This window comes from Sus scrofa, chromosome 1 (assembly GCF_000003025.6).
Source record: "Sus scrofa isolate TJ Tabasco breed Duroc chromosome 1, Sscrofa11.1, whole genome shotgun sequence".
Lineage (NCBI taxonomy): Eukaryota > Metazoa > Chordata > Mammalia > Artiodactyla > Suidae > Sus > Sus scrofa.
The window spans coordinates 109,992,714-110,010,446 of record NC_010443.5 but is presented as its reverse complement, the minus strand read 5'-3'; the positions used below and the strand labels follow the sequence as shown (position 1 = coordinate 110,010,446).

At 36.3% G+C, this 17,733-nt stretch overlaps 1 protein-coding gene across 4 annotated transcripts in view; it reads right to left on the bottom strand.

Annotated features, from left to right (window-relative positions):
• The window catches only part of VPS13C (vacuolar protein sorting 13 homolog C), a 174,251-nt gene that overhangs the window by 95,073 nt on the left and 61,445 nt on the right, over positions 1-17,733 (bottom strand). For all 4 annotated transcript variants that reach the window (XM_021094365.1, XM_021094373.1, XM_021094362.1 and 1 more), the window contains 9 exons: positions 15,974-16,097; positions 14,493-14,610; positions 11,239-11,374; positions 10,349-10,427; positions 9,543-9,682; positions 5,539-5,692; positions 3,536-3,615; positions 2,185-2,244; positions 46-208 (listed from right to left, as the gene is read on the bottom strand). In XM_021094365.1, coding sequence (XP_020950024.1) covers positions 46-208; positions 2,185-2,244; positions 3,536-3,615; positions 5,539-5,692; positions 9,543-9,682; positions 10,349-10,427; positions 11,239-11,374; positions 14,493-14,610; positions 15,974-16,097 — 1,054 coding nt within the window. The remainder of the gene's footprint in view (positions 1-45; positions 209-2,184; positions 2,245-3,535; positions 3,616-5,538; positions 5,693-9,542; positions 9,683-10,348; positions 10,428-11,238; positions 11,375-14,492; positions 14,611-15,973; positions 16,098-17,733) is intronic.

The following is a 17,733-nucleotide window of genomic DNA, read 5'->3' as shown; positions in this document are numbered from 1 at the left end:
AATTTGAAAATCCTTACTAACAAGAAACAAAAGTGTTTTTCGTACCTTTCTGCAGAGCTGAATTTTTTTGCTGCTTTTCAGTAGACACTTGCACTTCCTTGGTATCATCCATCTTTTGGCCATCTGATGGAATAATGGTTGTCAGGTAATTAATAGACGAGAGAAGAGCTTGTGTATGCAGCAACAGATTTAAAGATGAAAAAGCCACCTAGAAACATTTAAAAAGAAAATTAGCTTCCCAGGCCAATTATACCAGGAGTCTCCATGAGGGACACAAACGACTCCTAACCAGGCTTGCACCACTGCCTGACAGCACCTGAAAGGTAAAGAGAGGAGAAACAGCCTTACATCCCAGTCTGTAAAGAGGGAATATATGGAGGGCATTGTACTTAAAACTTTTAGGGTTTATATGAGTATCAAAGTAAACTAATTACTCCATTTCCCAACTCTAATTATCATGGAGCCTATAATTTGCTTGTCAATATTCAGGATATGCATGGTTTTTTGAATCTTCAACAAACTGTTCATTATGATTATACAAAACATTTAAGTTAGGACATGAAACTCCAGAATCACCGTATACTACCACTGTGTCGAGAAATGATTTCAAATATGACATTTTTTTTTTTTTTTGGGTCTTTTTGCCTTTTCTAGGGCCGCTCCTGCAGCATACGGAGGTTCTCAGGCTAGGGGTCCAACCAGAGCTGCAGCTGCCAGCCTATGCCAGAGCCACAGCAACGCGGGATCCAAGCCGCATCTGCAACCTACACCACAGCTCACGGCAACACCAGATCCTTATCCCACTGAGCAAGGCCAGGGATCGAACCTGCAACCTCATGGTTCCTAGTCAGATTCGTTAACCACTGCGCCACGACGGGAACTCCCCAAATATGACATTTATGAGATTTAAATACTAAAAATGTACTTGAGAGTGAGTTCTCAGTCACTAAATAATCTTTAGCAGTTCTGTGGCACAGCAGAAACAAATCCAACCAGTATCCATAAGGATGCAGGTTCAATCTCTTGCCTTGCTCAGTGGGTCAGGGATCCGGCGTTGCCCTGAGCTGTGGTGTAGTTCGCAGATGCAGCTTGGATTCTCCGTTGCTGTGGCTATGATATTAGCCAGCAGCTGTAGCTTTGATTAAACCCCTAGTCTGGGAACTTCCATATGCTGCAGGTGCAGCCCTAAAAAGCAAAAAAAAAAAATCTTCTAGAATCACAATACCTGTCCTAACACTTAAATTAAAACAAAGAATATATAACTTACAGAAAAAAATATTATATTTTTATAATAATAACTCTAGGCAGCAAAACAGAAACACAAATTGCTTTCAAGAATATATGATGTTCTGGAGTTGCCGTCGTGGCACAGTGGTTAACGAATCCAACCAGGAACCATGAGGTTGCGGGTTCGATCTCTGCCCTTGCTCAGTGTGTTAACGATCTGGCGTTGCCATGAACTGTGGTGTAGGTTGCAGATGCGGCTCGGGTCCCACGTTGCTGTGGTTCTGGCAGAGGCCGGAGGCTACAGCTCCGATTGGACCCCTAGCCTGGGAACCTCCACATGCCGTGGGATTTGCCCAAGAAACAGCAAAAAGACAGAAAAAAAAAAAAAAAGAATATATGATGTTCTAATAGCAAAATAAAAATTTTCTAAAAAATCATTTTTTTATACAAAAGAACTTCTTTCCATTGCTTCAAAACACTAAGTGGATATAAAATTATAAAAAGGAAGATTTGATATTCAACAGATTCTCCCACTTCTCAAAAGTACAGTCTGAAACTCATTTCTCTCATTTTCTTTTTACTGTCTCCCCAAATAACTTGCCTCTTCTTCTACCTGACTACCTTAGTATAGCTCCACAAGTGCTCGACATCTCTCCTTACTTCACATACTTTTTAAGCCCTGCATTAAATGACAGTACCTAGTTTGGTTTGTTCAGAACACTGCTGGTTCTCCGTAAATCAAAAGTTCTCTCATTTACAGCATTACCTCCTTCAGAAGTAATTAGGATGTGATACAATAAGTCAAAATAACTGTCTTATTACCCTGAATTATAAACCCAGAGCATAACAGGCATAAAAGGTTAATTTATAACTTTTAATGGTTCCTTAAAAGATCCCAAAGACTTACAGAGTAGGTCATTTTCAAATAGGATCTATTCTTTTAATAGAATTTCTTACCTTAAGTGTTTGTTCAGTTTTTTCAAAAGTAGTTTGAAAACTGGGTCCATTCTTATCAGCCTTAAAAAAAAAAAAAATGAAAGTTCTAAAGAAGGAGTTAAGACCAAAGTAAATAAATCACTTACTTATAATCTTAATTTACTTATGTTTAGTTATAACTATACTTTAAGACACATTATATATTTAATTTTATTATTACTGTTTTAAAGGTACATCCAGTGAAGATGGATGTAACTCTTATTTATTACAAGAGTACAAATTTGTCCTCCTCTTCAAACAGAGGAGACCACAGCATCACTCATTTTTGAGAAACTGCAGCTAGAAATGAGAAAGGTAATCTAGCCCATTTATCACCTAATGCTTGAATCCCTTTAGAAAGGCTTTAGCAAGTATCTTCTAGAAATTGTCCAGTGAAAGAGACCTCATTTTCTTAGAAATCCAAACTTCAAAGAACTTGGATTTAGTGAGGTTTTCACGCTGAATCAAAAATCTGTCTCCCACTATAATTACCAATTGGTTCAAGTTCTGTCCTTTGGAATCACACACAGTAAACTGAAAGTTTTACCTCTTGTGAGAAGCTGGACCAATATCCCTGCCTCCCTGCTCCCACAATGTTTTGTGTTCTTCTTTATTAGAGAATCAAAAATATTTGTCCTGTTATTTACCTACTTCCCACTGGTCTATAAATTCCCTGAGAATAAAAAATGTTTTTCATCTCTGTATCTCAGGTGTCTAAAAGAACCTGACTCATAAGGACATTCAATAAAGAGCTGCTGACTATATGGGATAAGAATCTGAAAAGGAATGGATATGTGTATATATGGAAACGATTTACTTTGCTGTACACCTTAAGCTAACACAACTTTGTAAAGTCAACTATACTCCAGTAAAATAAATAAATAAATAGTTGTTGAATGAGTGAACTAACTGTGAATAAAGCTGAATACCATCAATTCCTTCAGCGTTCCTCATATAACATACTTCTGAATCCTGGCAGTTCTGTACTGAACCAAATCCAACTAGACTTTATCCCTTTTGATATAGGATAGTCACCTACACACACAATGTATGTAGGCAGCTGAATATGCCCCATAAGATAGGATTAGGACCTACTTTACCGCAGGCTTCCATCTTTGGGATCAATAAGTTAGTTTGGTAGCATTTATAAATCCTAGTCCTCTACTTAAGTGAAAGAGAAAGAAGGTGTACAAATGGAAAAAAAAAATCATAGATATTTCTACAATTAAAACCTATGATACACAAGAGCCTTTAATAATCTATTGTCATCTTTTTCCTTCCAGAGGACAGTGTAGAGCACACAACAAATATATCAACATTCTATGGTCCTTACCTTAATGTACTCCACCTTTAAAAGATCTAATCCAGGTTTGTCAGAAGAACTAATCAAGTGAAGGGGCTTCTTTTTGGATCCTAGAGTAAAGAAAAAGAAAAAAAAAAAAATGTTTCAAACAAATTGCTCTTTTTTAAGTTTGGAATTTCCACCACGTCTTTTTCTTTTTTAAAAACTCTGTTAATCAGGCCTTAAAAGACTATCTTCACATATTTTCACAGTTCTTACATATTAAAGTCATCATCAGTAAAGAAATAAGCCAATTCAAATCCTGACCTTATCTCTGAGATCCAACTTACTTACAAACATGCAATTGCACATGTGTTCTTTGATCTTATATCTGTGTTCAAAGGAATCAAAATTTCTCTAGATATTTTTAAGACCATATGTGCATTTATAAGGCACCAGGAAGACTACAGGTGTAAGAATATGAAAATATGGATTCCAGTTCATCCCTACCTTTACCAAAAGCTATTTAACTTCTGTTTTCTCAGCTATATATAACAATGAGGTTGAACTAAAAAAAAAAAAACACATGTAATATTCTTTGAGTTCTAAAATTTCATTCTTATTAAAGAAATTTAAAGAATTTTATTTTGTTTAGACTAAGAAAAGTCAAGAAAGATTTTAAGGGAAGGGAATTGCTAGATTTCTTTTCATTTAAAAACCACAGGTACTACTAGACATCCTTTCTATCCTTACACAGATGTACCAGGGAACTGCCTCCAGAAGCCATGGAGGGACAAGTGATTGATTCTACCTTTAATCCAACTTTTATTATTTGCAGTCTTATAATTCCTGTTTCTGAGAAATCTCAGAATTTTCCATTGAAATAACCTTCTCTAAAGGAAAAAAAACAATAGCCTGGTAAATTTATTCTTTGTACCTTTTTTCCCTTATGACAGTAATGTAAACGCCATGTCTCCATAGTGCTTACAGAAGCTTACTAATACACAAAACATTTTTCTTCTAAACTGAGGTTTATTACAGCTATTTTTTTAAAAAAATAACAAAAAATAGGACTGCACATTTGACTAAAATATTTGGCAAGTACTAGCTAATTTTAATTACGGTAGATTCACCCATTCTTTCATTCATCAAACACCCAATGAGTACACAAGATGTATACTGAAATAAACTATACAGCTCTAAAAGAATTTAATGTCCCACCATTTTTTTATAATCCAATGTTGCTTCTGACATATCAACACTATTCAATTGAAAGAACAAAGACTTCAACAGTATAAGACCAGAGATAAATTCTAGGTTCTGTCATTCATAAGATGCATGATCCTGAATAAGATACTTAATCTCTATTTATGCTACCTTCCTTGGTTTGTAAAATGGGAATAATACTCTCTATATAAGGGGGATTTTTATGGACTCTCTGAGGCAGGAGATCATAGTTGTTATGAATACAGACCATAGGGCCAGATTTCTATGATTTTAGTCACGGTTCAGGAACTAACTAGCAGTGTGACTTTGGGTAAATTTTGTAACCAATCTACAACTTAGTTTCTTCCTTCTTTGGTTTTTGTTTTGTTTTTGTTTTTGTTGTTATTGTTTGTCTTTTCAGGGCTACAACTGCAGCATATGGAGGTTCCCAGGCTAGGGGTCCAATCAGAGCTGCAGCTGCCAGCCTATGCCACAGCAACACAGGATCCAAGCAGCATCTGCGACCTACACCACAATTCATGGAAATGCTGAATCCTTAACTCACTGAGCGAGGCCAGGGATCGAACCCACATCCTCACGAATGCTAGTCCACGGATGCTAGTTAACCATTGAGCCATGATGGGAACTCCAGTTATTTCCTTTTTAAACTAGAGATAATATCATTGCCTATGTTACAGCATTATTACAAGGATTAAAGGAGTAATTATTTATAAAATACTTAGAACATGGCTAGCTATTAATTATTATAATTATTACTGTAAAAATGAATGTGTTTCAGATACTGAAAATCTATTACTATCTATTATTTCTATTTTTATGGCTATTACCTTGAATTTCATGGTAATCCAAGCTGATTTTCCTTAAATAAGATACTGCAGTTAAATCAAATGTTCTCACTGCAGCCTCTGTTCCTAACTGAGTAACATTAAACACCAGAATCGTATCTTCTTCTTTCTGTTGTTTGGTAAACTCCAAAATTACCTATAAGAATCAGGACAGCCAATGAAAGGTTAAGTACTTTGAATCATACTTAAACCAAAATCCCTCTTCATATATATCATCGTGACACAGCAGAAATTTTACTCACACTCCTCTGTTACCATAAAGTTATCTACCATGATTGGAAGTTATCATCTTTACATCTATTATTGAGAATATAACTCCATCCATCTAAAAATTATGATGAAAGTTTATATCCACTATTCATTTACTTTTTTAATTTAGTAAAAATAGGAATATGTGGATTCCTCCTTAATACGATTTTTTTAAAACCTTTAACTCAAAACTAAAAGTCATGTCTGGTGATATAAGAAGAATGTGCATTAAAGTAAAAAAGCAAGACAAGGATGTTTACCGTTATACTACTATTCAAATTTATTGTGGAAATGATAGCCGGTGTGTTTAACCAATGAAAAATAAAACATATTATGTGGCAATTTGTAAAACATGAAAGGTCTTTGATCTCCATTAAGGGATGAAGGTCTTTGTCTCTGCTAATCCCCTTAGAGTTTGGGCAAGGTTATGACTGCTTCAATCAATGGAGTTCCTGTCGTGGCGCAGTGGTTAACAAATCTGACTAGGAACCATGAGGTTACAGGTTCGATCCCTGGCCTTGCTCATTGGGTTAAGGATCTGGCTTTGCCATGAGGTGTAGTATAGGTCGCAGACACAGCTTGGATCCCGCGTTGCTGTGGCTCTGGCGTAGGTCGGTGGCTACAGCTCCAATTAGACCCCTAGCCTGGGAACCTCTGTATGCCATGGGAGCAGCCCTAGAAATGGCAAAAAGACAAAAAAAAAAAAAAAAAAAAAAAAAAAAATCAGTGGAGTACAGAGGAAGTAACACTATAAGGATTTCCAAAGTCATATAAGGCCAAAATGGAGCTCCTTTGAGGTGCAGCGGTTAAGGATACAGTATTGCCACTGCAGAGGCTCAGTCACTGCTATGGCTCAGGTTCAATCCCTGACGCAGGAACTTCCACATGCAGCAAAAATAAAAAATAAAAAAGGCCAGGAGGGGTTCCCTCCTTGTGGCTCAGCAGTAACGAACCTGACTAGTATCCATGAGGATGCAGGTTCGATCCCTGGCCTCCCTCAGTGGGTTAGGGGATCTGGCTTTGCCACAAGCTATAGTGCAGGTTGCAGACATGGCTTGGATCTGGCGTTGCTGTGGCTGGGGTATAGGCCAGCAGGTGCAGCTTCAATTCGATCCCCAGCCTGGGAATTTCCATAGGCCACAAGTGCGGCTCTAAAAAAAGGGTCATGAAACTCCCACCTGGGAATTCTCATTATGGCAGAAGCTAGTTGCTACATAAGAAGTTCAACTACCCAGAAGCTGCTGTGCTCAGGAGGCCATGAGTAGGTAATTTGGTGTCCATAGTCCCAGCCAAGCTCCCAGCCAAGAGCCAGTATCCACTGCCAGTCTCATGCTCAAGTCACTTCTAAAACCCTCTGGAAGTTCAGGTCACAGCTACCCTACTCAAATTTGACTGGAAGCACATGAAAGACTATGCAAAAATTACTAAGCTGGGCCCTTTCAGAATTCCTAACCCACAAAACTGTAGGCAAAATAAAATAACTCTTTTGAGCTACTACATTTTTGGAAAATCTACTAAGCAGCAGGGTAACTGGAGTAACATTAAGTCCTTACCAAAAAAAAAAAAAAAAAAGCAAAATTAGTAGTATTAGCAGTGATATAATTATATGCCAATAAAAACCAGATTGTCAACCGAAAAACAGAAATGGTAACACAGTATAATAAAATATTCAGTATAGAATGAGATACAAAAATAAGTTTCAAATAAATCAATGATTTAAATGAAAGAATTAAAATCACAAAATCATGGGTAAATATTTTTGTAATGAAGAATTTTCTAAACACACACCAAAACTAGAACATAAAGAAAAAATTAGGTAAGTTTTACTACAGAAATATTTAAAACCTCAGAATGGTTAAAAAACAAAAACAAAAAAGAAAGAAAAGCTCAAATTGGGAAAAATATTTCAAATGGGACTACTGTTTTTCCTTAGCTGATTTTGATTATCACTTTATTCATTCACTCAATAAAATATTTATTGAGCATCATCTTCCATGTACGAGGGTGTGCCAACCACTAAGGACACCAAAATGACCAGGGCAGACAAAGTCCTTGTCTTCATAAAGCTCATATTCTAGGGAATATGGGGGAAAGCAAAGGTTGCTATTTTGTAATTAGGTAGTTAGGCCTTTCCATTAAGATAGCATTTCGGAAGGAAGTAAAGAATTAAGTCATGGAGTTCCCGTCGTGGCGCAGTGGTTAATGAATCTGACTAGGAACCATGAGGTTTCGGGTTCGATCCCTGCCCTTGCTCAGTGGGTTAACGATCCAGTGTTGCCGTGAGCTGTGGTGTAGGTTGCAGACGTGGCTCAGATCCGTGGCTCTGGCGTAGGCTGGTGGCTACAGCTCCGATTAGACCCCTAGCCTGGGAACCTCCATATGCCGCGGGAGCGGCCCAAGAAATGGCAAAAAGACAAAAAAAAAAAAAAAAAAAAAAAGAGTCAAGTCATGCAGGCAAAGGAAACGGCAAGCACAAAGAATGTGCTTTGGTAAATACACGGAAGAAAAAAAAGGCAAGTTCCAATTCCCCAAGCCAAGAACTCTGTTCACTGCTGTAGTTCTAGTATTGAAACAACAACTGATACATAATGACACTTGAGAAATATTTACTAAAGGAATGAATGCAATATGGCTGGAGAAGAATGAGCAAAGCAGCAGCAAAGTTCAGATAAAGCCAAAGAATTCACATGATATGACTTGGAGACCATGTAAGGCCTTGTAGGTCATGGGAAGGACTTAGCTCTTTACTGTGAGTGGAGATGGGAAGCCCGTGTAGTGCAATGAGCAAAGCAAAGACAGGATCTGACTTTTTCTTTAAAAGGATCACACTAGCTACTGCATGCAGAACAGAGTACACCATGGAAGCAAAAAGAGAGTTAAGAGGCTACTGCGATAGTCCAAGTGAAAGATGATGGAGACCTGGACAGTGCAGTAGCAATGAAAGGGAGGAATAATCATTTCAATGTATTCTGAAGGAAAAGTCCAGGGTTTTTTTGTATGTTATATGGAAGTATGAGAAAAACAGATAAGCCAAAGAAGCTTAAGGGAGCAAAACAATCTTTCTTTAAATAAGTACAAAATAATACTTAAGATTTGTATACACAATTAAAATCTGATATTTCTGACATTGTATTTTAGGACATGACACACATTGGGATATAAAGCAGCCAATTAAGAAACACCTCCTTTTTTTATCTTTTGTGTTTTATTTCAACGCAATGTATAATCATTAAAATTTTCTTGAATATATAGAAAGCAAACAGGCAAAAGTGAAAAACTGTAATTCTACCACACAGAGATGAAAACTGCTATTTACAAAGGGGAAAAAAAAGTGTGTGTGTGTGTGTGTGTGTGTGTGTGTGTGTGTGGCAGTAGGGAAGACAGAGTACACACTTTTTTTGTCTGTTTCTTAAGGCCACACCTGCAGCTTATGGGAGGAGTCAAATGAGAGCTGCAGCTAAGGCCTATGCCACAGTCACAGCCACGCCAGATTCGAACTGCATCTGTGGCGACCTACACCATAGCTTGTGGCAACGCTAGATCATTAACCCACTGATCATCGACAGAGAGCAAACTTGCATCCTCATGGAGACTGCACTGGGTCTTTAACCTGTTAAGCCACAACAAGAACTCCCAACATTTTAAATATACTTAATGTTTGGGTCTAGCATGAGATAATTTATAAGAACAGTGGTAACAAAAATATATTCGTTTATGGAAAAAAAAAATACACGTACCTCTTTAACTTCAAATTTCAGTAGAAGATTAATCAACTCCTCATTTGGGACCTCAGCACCTTTTTTTAGTCCTGACCCTTTTATGCTTTTATCCATCTGTGTGTCTCCATCCTCAGCATCAAAATATTCATCATCAGACTCTAAAGGAAGAAGGCAATCTACTTGAGAGAATGTCCATTGAAAACTGCATAAAACACTCAAACTGAAACCCCTCAAAAGTAAAATTCATTTATTAGACATAATCTTCATTTGCAGAATCAGAACATAGCTTCTTTTGAAGTCCCACAAAGTGACTCAACCTGGCATGTGATAATCACATAGAAAATCAAAATGCCTTTCTATTTCTTTCTTTAACACTTCTGATTGTTTTTTGCTTTAGTTTTTTTATTCAATTTTTCATAAAACATTTATTAGGTATCATCCACCACACACCAGAGTGACCAGGATAGATATTATTCTTGTCCTCATCAGGTTTACATTCTAGTTCAAAATTTAAAGAGAACAGGTAGACCAGAGACAGAGAAAAGAATCAAGATGGGCCAAAAAAACGTAGCTGATTTAGAATCTTGAACACTGTCAATCACAAAAATCCTTTCATGCAAGTGAAGAAACTTGGCCTTAAATAAAAATAAATGACTCAAAGTCACACTGTTAATACAGCACAAGAAATAAAACCAGTAAATTACTACCATGAAAGGAATGCAAAAGGAACCATGAAAGGAAGGCTCCTTTATTTTCTGAAAATTTCACTCTCTCTATATTAATTTATAGGTTTGGTTTAGTAAAGAATATTTTACTTTCCTTACCTGATTCCACTCCATCCAGCAACAGTGGTGTACCAAGCAGGTCTTTTGTCCTATCTGATATAATAGGAATGGTGGATATCTAGCAAATAATACAAAAAGTTTTCTGAATATACAGTTTAGCAGGATTAAATATACATAAATGAGAGAAATACTAAAAAAAGTGACAGCAGACAGAGAGAGATGGAAAGACACATTCACAGCACACAAATCTTCCAACAAAGAACATTATGCGATCAGCTAAGTAATGGTAAGTTGGAATTTACTAATTAAGACTACCATCTTCAATTACAAGGGCAGAACTATGTACAGCTCTAGTAGCTAAGTCTACCTATCACTGTACATCATTTAGTTGCTATTAAAATATTAACTGTGCATCACTTTGCAGGTTCCTGGAAAATGATATCAGCATTAGCTGGCTCTCTCAAACTTCATTTCAAACTAAGTGGAAATCAAACACTTATTTTATGTTATAAAGATCAATTCCAAGCAAAGTGATCTAGGATTTTAAGTCTAATACATAAGAAAATTTTATAATGATAATTTTATTTTGCAACATTTTAAAGAAGATTTCTATGTCTAGTTTTATTTAAAACACATCTTGTAAATTTGAAAAACATTTTTCATTTATGAAAGTATTTTTGTGTCCATTATTCCCTAAAACAGACTTCCTCCCAAAATTCCAAAACAGTAGCAAAAACAGACTACCTTTATTTATCCAAGTGCCATATGCAGTTCTACACAGACTCAACCACATTAAATCTCAAAAATGTATCAGATAAATGAAACTGGCCCTAAACAACATTGAGAAACAACTTAGCTCATAAAAAGATGAAACACTCACCATATATATAAATGTGAAGACATCTAGAATTTTTATTACATCCATTTACCTGTCTCTCTGGAGTTGGAGTCTGTGCAGATGGTTTCTGTGGCAAGGGTATACTATTAATCAAAGACAGCACATCTTTCATCTTCTGGTCTGAAATTCTCACATGCATCAGAGGAAGCCCTCCGGAGACTTTAAATCTAAAAAACATAATTCAGCTATAAGGTTTCAAGGCCCAGTTTCTCTGTATTACAGAGGAGGGAAGGGAATGGAGCAGAGACTACACTGTGGGGTCAAAGTTACTTTGGGCATGTTTTTTTTGTTTTTTGTTTTTTTTTTTTTGTCATTTTTGTCTTTCTAGGACCGCATCTGCGGCATATGGAGGTTCCCAGGCTAGGGGGTCCAATCAGAGCTACAGCTGCCAGAGTACACCACAGGCAGAGCAACATCAGATCCAAGCTCCATCTGCAACCTACATCACAGCTCAGAGCAACGCGGGATCCTTAACCCACTGAGCGAGGCCGGGGATCGAACCCACAACTTCATGGTTCCTAGTCAGATTCATTAACCACTGAGCCACGATGGGAACTCCAGGCATGTTTTAATCTAAAACATTTATTAATGCCTCAACATTGTCAAGGAATGGGAAGTTGTATGTAAGCCAAGGTTTGTAATCTTCTTAAGCAGCCAAACCTTAAGTTAACTAACTTTCAGGAAAATATTTTCTAATACAAATTGTCTCTGCTTTAAAACTAAAAATCAACATAATTTATTATGTATCAAAGATTTTTCATTATAAACATCAAAAGAGTATCTACCTCACCATTCTCTATCCCTTCAACCTTCCTTTATTTCCTTTACAGCATTTGCTAAAACCTGACATAGCATATGCATACTTATTTTTGTCTCCTCTGGTCATGAGAAGGACATCTGTTTTGTTCACTGCTGAATCACTGTTGTGCTTTCACTGGGCTTCTCTTCTGCTTCCCTATTCCACCTAACTGCCTGGGTTTGCTTGTCTCACAACTTTGTGGGAGCTATTTCTGCTCATAAAGCTCTTTGAGGTTGTTTATCTTTGACTTCCCAACTAAGCTGTAAAGAACTCAAGTTGACAAATAACCTAATAACTAAATGATTTTTCTGTGTAATGCACAGGCCACTATGGTCTAAAACAGGCCAGATGGCTGTTCCTACCTCAAAAGACTAAGCTTTCTGTGAAAGTTGTCTATAAATTAAAAAGCATTGTAAAAATTTAAGACGCTTCTTTATTTCTGAAACATTACATAAAAATAAAATCATCCCCAATAGAGGGAGTGAATAAACCCTAGCACCTAAAATAATTTAAAAATGGGAGAAAATACATAAAGCAATTGTTAAAGACAATGGACATCAGTCAAAAAAGGAAAGTTAAAAGGTAAGAAACAAATGATTAACATCCTACATACATAGTTTACTGACCAAATAGTTTCAAAACATGCAGAATATCGCAAAGCAGCATTTAAAAGGAAATTTAAATGCGTCTATTGGAAAAAAAAAAAGAAAAATCACAAATCAATAGTCTCAGCTTTCACCTTAAGAAATAAGAAAAGTAAAGCAAATAAAACCCCAAGCAAAACAAAAAATCAATAGGTGAGAGTGGAAATTAAAACATAAAAAACAAATACAAGAGTTCCTGTTGCGGCACAGCAGAAACAGATCTGACTAGGAACCATGAGGTTGCAGGTTTGATCCCTGGCCTCACTCAGTGGGTTAAAGATCCAGCATTTCCATGAGCTGTGGTGTACGTCACAGATGCAGCTTGGATCTGATGTTGCTGTGGCTGTGATGTAGGCCGGCAGCTGAAGCTCTGATTGGACCCCCTAGCCTGGGAACCTCCATAAGCCGCAGATGCAACTCAAAAAAGCAAAAAAAAAAAAAAAAAAAAGAGAGAGAGAGAGAGAAAATAATTGATTCTAATTCTTTCAAAGGACTAACAAAAGCTGATTCTGATTCTTTTACAAGATCAACAACATTGGGCTGATCTAGTCAGACTGATCAGAAAAGGCACAAATTATAACATCAGGAATGAGAGAAATACCATCAACACAAATTCCATGTATTTTCTGACAACATACTCAACAACTAAGATATGACAGACAAACTTCCTTCTTTGCAAGGCAAATTACCAAAGATCATCAAAAAAATAGATAATGTGAACAGCAATCTATCTATTAAAGAAACTGAACTTGAGTTAAGGAAATTCAATTTGTAGTTAAAAACTCTCCCCCCTCAAAAAAAACTTCAGGCCCAGAAGAATTCTACCAAACATAACAGGGGAAAAAAAAGAAAACAATTCTACACATCTTCCTTCCATGAAGCCTGATATGATGATGAACAAGCAACTAAAAACTAAAACAAAAATAAAAGCAGAGATCAATATCCCTCAAAAACAGAGATGCAAGGATTTAAAACATCATAACAAAATTTCAGCAAGCCAAATCCAACATTTTAAAAGAGTAATACATCACTGTAAAATGAGGTTTATCTAGTAATGCCTGGCTGGTTTAATATCCAGTTGCTAGAGTATGAATGACCCATACAACGTGAATGAATCTCAAATTAACTATGCTGAAAGAAGCCAAATAGCAAAGAACTGAAATTGTATGATTTTATTTATACTAAATTCTTGAAAATTCTAACAAACCTACAGTGTGAGAAAGCAGATGAATGCTGTATGGAGACTGCGGGGAGAGGAATCAGCAGGTAGGGATCAAAGGGATGGAGTACGAAAGGGACACAAGGACCTCTAAGTGTGATGGGCATGATCATTATCTTGACTGCGATGATAGTTTCATATAAATACTTAAGTCAAAACATCAAAATTACACTTAAAATAGATGTAGCTTACTGACTGTCAATAAGACTTCAATTTAAAGGCTGTTTTTAAGAAGGTAGAAAAAATATTTCAGAATTATCTACTGAAATTCAAAATTCAGTTTCTACTTTCCATTTCCTTAGATTATTCTAAAAATTATATACAGTTCCTAATCAAAATAGCCTCTAATTTTTGAAGATTTTATTTTTCAGTACTGAACCTTGGATTTGATCTATTCAAAAACAGAGATAATCAACGTTTACAGAATGTAAAAGCCCAAATACTTCTAAAATAAGAGAGCTGATAAGTCAAATAAACATTTTCTTAAAAAATGTCTGCCAGAGTAAGTTAATCATTATTTTTTGTGTCCTTCAGAAATCTAGCTTTGCTTTTAAAATTCAGTAACTGATGCACATATAGTTCACCTTGTTGATTTTATAATATAAATGAAACTCATACATTACCTGGCCATTCGAGTATCTTTTTCTACCATTGCCTTTGCGACCTCAACATGAATGTCCATGGGTTGCAATATATGCATAGTTGATGGATGCTGAAATCGACACTTTTTCCAGTTTTCCTCTTTAAAAAAATTTCAAAAATTAAACAAGTTTATTAAATAATTATTTTCAGATCATCAAATGTTCTATGGAAAACTACTCTAACCTATTAGAAAATAATTAACAACTATATTCAATGATACCGACATTTACTTCTTTGAACATACAAGCTAAATGACCTATATTTTTTAATATAGATTAACTAAAGCCAAAGACTATGATATAAAAATAAGTCTAAATATTTGTTTGGAGAATATTTTCACAACATCTTGCATTTTAAAGGAAACAGGGGAAAAAACTCTACAAATTCATTGCCTTGGTTCCAGAATTAGAGATCAAGGTGGTTGGCTGCAGTGAAAAAAGGAAAAGAATAAAAAAAAAAAAAAGGTTCCTGGAGTTTCTAGGTGCAATAATTTTAAAGCAAAGCAGAAATTAGTTCTATCAAGCAAGACTTTATGACATAAAAATATAATAGTCATTTTTCTTCAAATAAGAAGTTTCCAAAGAAAGACTTTAAATGACAGAATCCTACAGAAATCTTAACTAAGGGCGATGACTGAACATCTTCTATCACTTATAATTCAAACAATTATTATTAAGTACATAAAACAAAAGGCAGCTTTAATGGTCTGCATAGGTACTTCTCGTCACAAAATCAATAGGTTCCTAGTCTATAAAACTAAGTAGATTTTACATATTTACATTTTAAAAAAGCTCATCACTCTCCTATAGTATACACACTCTACACAAGGAAATTATGTCTTTTCCTGCTATGAACTACAACAGTGATTACGCAAGAATATTTTGCAAATACTTAACAGCTTCTAGAAACTAATAGGGAACCAGCAATCTTCATTTAAGAAGGAGAAAATACCAAAGCTTTTGGAAACTAATTATATTCACTACCTTTAAGATTATATCCATACGTCTCGGATATCTAAAAAAGTAGAAAATGTAATACTACTCAAATCAACACTAGGTCAGTAGGAAAATATTTAAAAGTAAAAGATGCAAGTGAAAACAACACTGAGACATCCCAAACAGAGTGGGACAGAAGAACATGAGCCAAATGCAATTTTTATCCTGTGTTCTGGTTCTGGACAGTTTTATGTCACATTAAAAAAAAAAAAAAAGAAAAAAAAAAGGCAATGACTGGATTCAAATGGTACTAAGTACCTATCCTAAGATGAATAGTCAAATTTTTATGTCTATTCATAACTATAACAAAGATTTTCACTGATGGGCTCCTATGTGGTTCTCTTAAGTGACCCAGAGTATATAGGTTCAAAATGTCCTCAGAGTTGATATACATGCAAACATACAAATCTATTTACCAAAGCTACTTAACATAATTGAAAAATCCTAAAAAACCAACAATAGTTTACCTGCTCTTGCAAAGAGTAGTTGTACATTTTTTATTTCGACATCAAACTTGTCATATGCTTTATCCATTATTTCTTCCAGAGATGAATTATTAGTCTTCTGCAAACCTTGATCTTTACTATTAAGCTAAAATGAAGAAAAGACTTCAATTTTTTAACAGAAAGGTCTATATATCAACATACTTCAGATGTGTTTTCTTTCTCTCTCTCTTTTTTTTTTTTTTTTTTTGCTTTCTAGGGCCATTCCTGTGGCATATGGATGGTCCCAGGATAGGGGTCTAGGGGTCAAATAGGAGCTGCAGCTGCCGGCCTAAGCCACAGCCACAGCAACTTGGGATCCAAGCCACATCTGAGACCTACACCGCAGATCACAGCAATGCTGGATCCTTAACCACTGAGTAAGGCCAGGGACTGAACCCGAATCCTAATGGATACTAGTCAGGTTCATTACTGCTAAGCCACAACAGGAATTCCTAGTTGTGTTTTCTTAGAACCTAAATAAAATTAAAACATCCCCCTTAATGAATTCACATTTTGCTTAATTTTCTGATAATCATTAGCAAATATTTTATTAGGAATGTATCTCAGCATATCTCTATTATGCTTGGTAATAGGCACACAGCATTTTTTCACTAATTAGGAGATGAGTTATAAAGCCATCTGTCTCAAATAATCTGTCCAGATATGCAACTCTTACTTGGCTCTCAGGAGTTATTGCCGCTTATGGCTCAAGCTCCCCTACTAGATATCCTACACTCTTCACCATGAAACAGCAGGTTTTATTCCTTCTTCTCCCTACTATATCATTAAAATAATAAGGCCATTAGAACTCAGCTCCAATCTCAACTTCCTTTTCCGTCTTCTTAAAGGAAGCAAGAATCAATTCAGGGCTATGTTTCCTTTCATTTTTTTTTTTTTTTGTCTTTTTGTCCTTTTAGGGCCACACCCATGGCATATGGAGGTACTCAGGTTAGGGGTCCAATCTGAGCTGTAGCCACTGACCTACACCACACCCACAGCAATGCCAGATCCTTAAACCACTGAGCGAGGCCAGGGATGGAATCTGCAACCTCATGGATACTGATCAGATTCATTTTTGCTGAGCCACAGGAATTCCCAGGGCTATGTTTCTTGAAATCTTCACTTTTTCTCAAAGAATTGGATTTCTAAGAGGTTCAACACCCAAACTTTTAGAATTCATATGCTATTCAGTTGCTGACAGTGATTTAACAAACACATTCATATGTATATAATTTTCTATTGTCAAGCTATATAAATTAAAAAAGAAGAAAACTACATATAGAATCTGGAAACCTAGGAGTGCTTGAAAACTAGAAGTACTTCCCTCCAATTGCAAAATGACAGCAGTGTGTGGCTGTGGCAGCTCCAATTAGACCCCTAGCCTGGGAACTTCCATATGCCATGGCTGCGGCCCTAAAAAGACAAAAAAAAAACAAAAAAAGAAAGAAAGAAAGGAATGACAGCAGTGGAGTTCCCCATCCTGGCTCAGTGGTTAATGAACCTGACTAGTATCTATGAGGACTCGGGTTCCATCCCTGGCCTTACTCAGTGGGTTAAGGATCTGGTATTGCCGTGAGCTGTGGTGTAGGTCGCAGGCTTGGCTAGGATCCCATGTTGCTGTGGCAGTGGCGTGGGCCTGCAGCTACAGCTGATTCAACCCCTAGGCCTGGGAACCTCCATGTGCCACGGGTACAGCCCTAAATAGACAAAAAGACAAAAAAAGACAGGAGTAATCCAGTCCT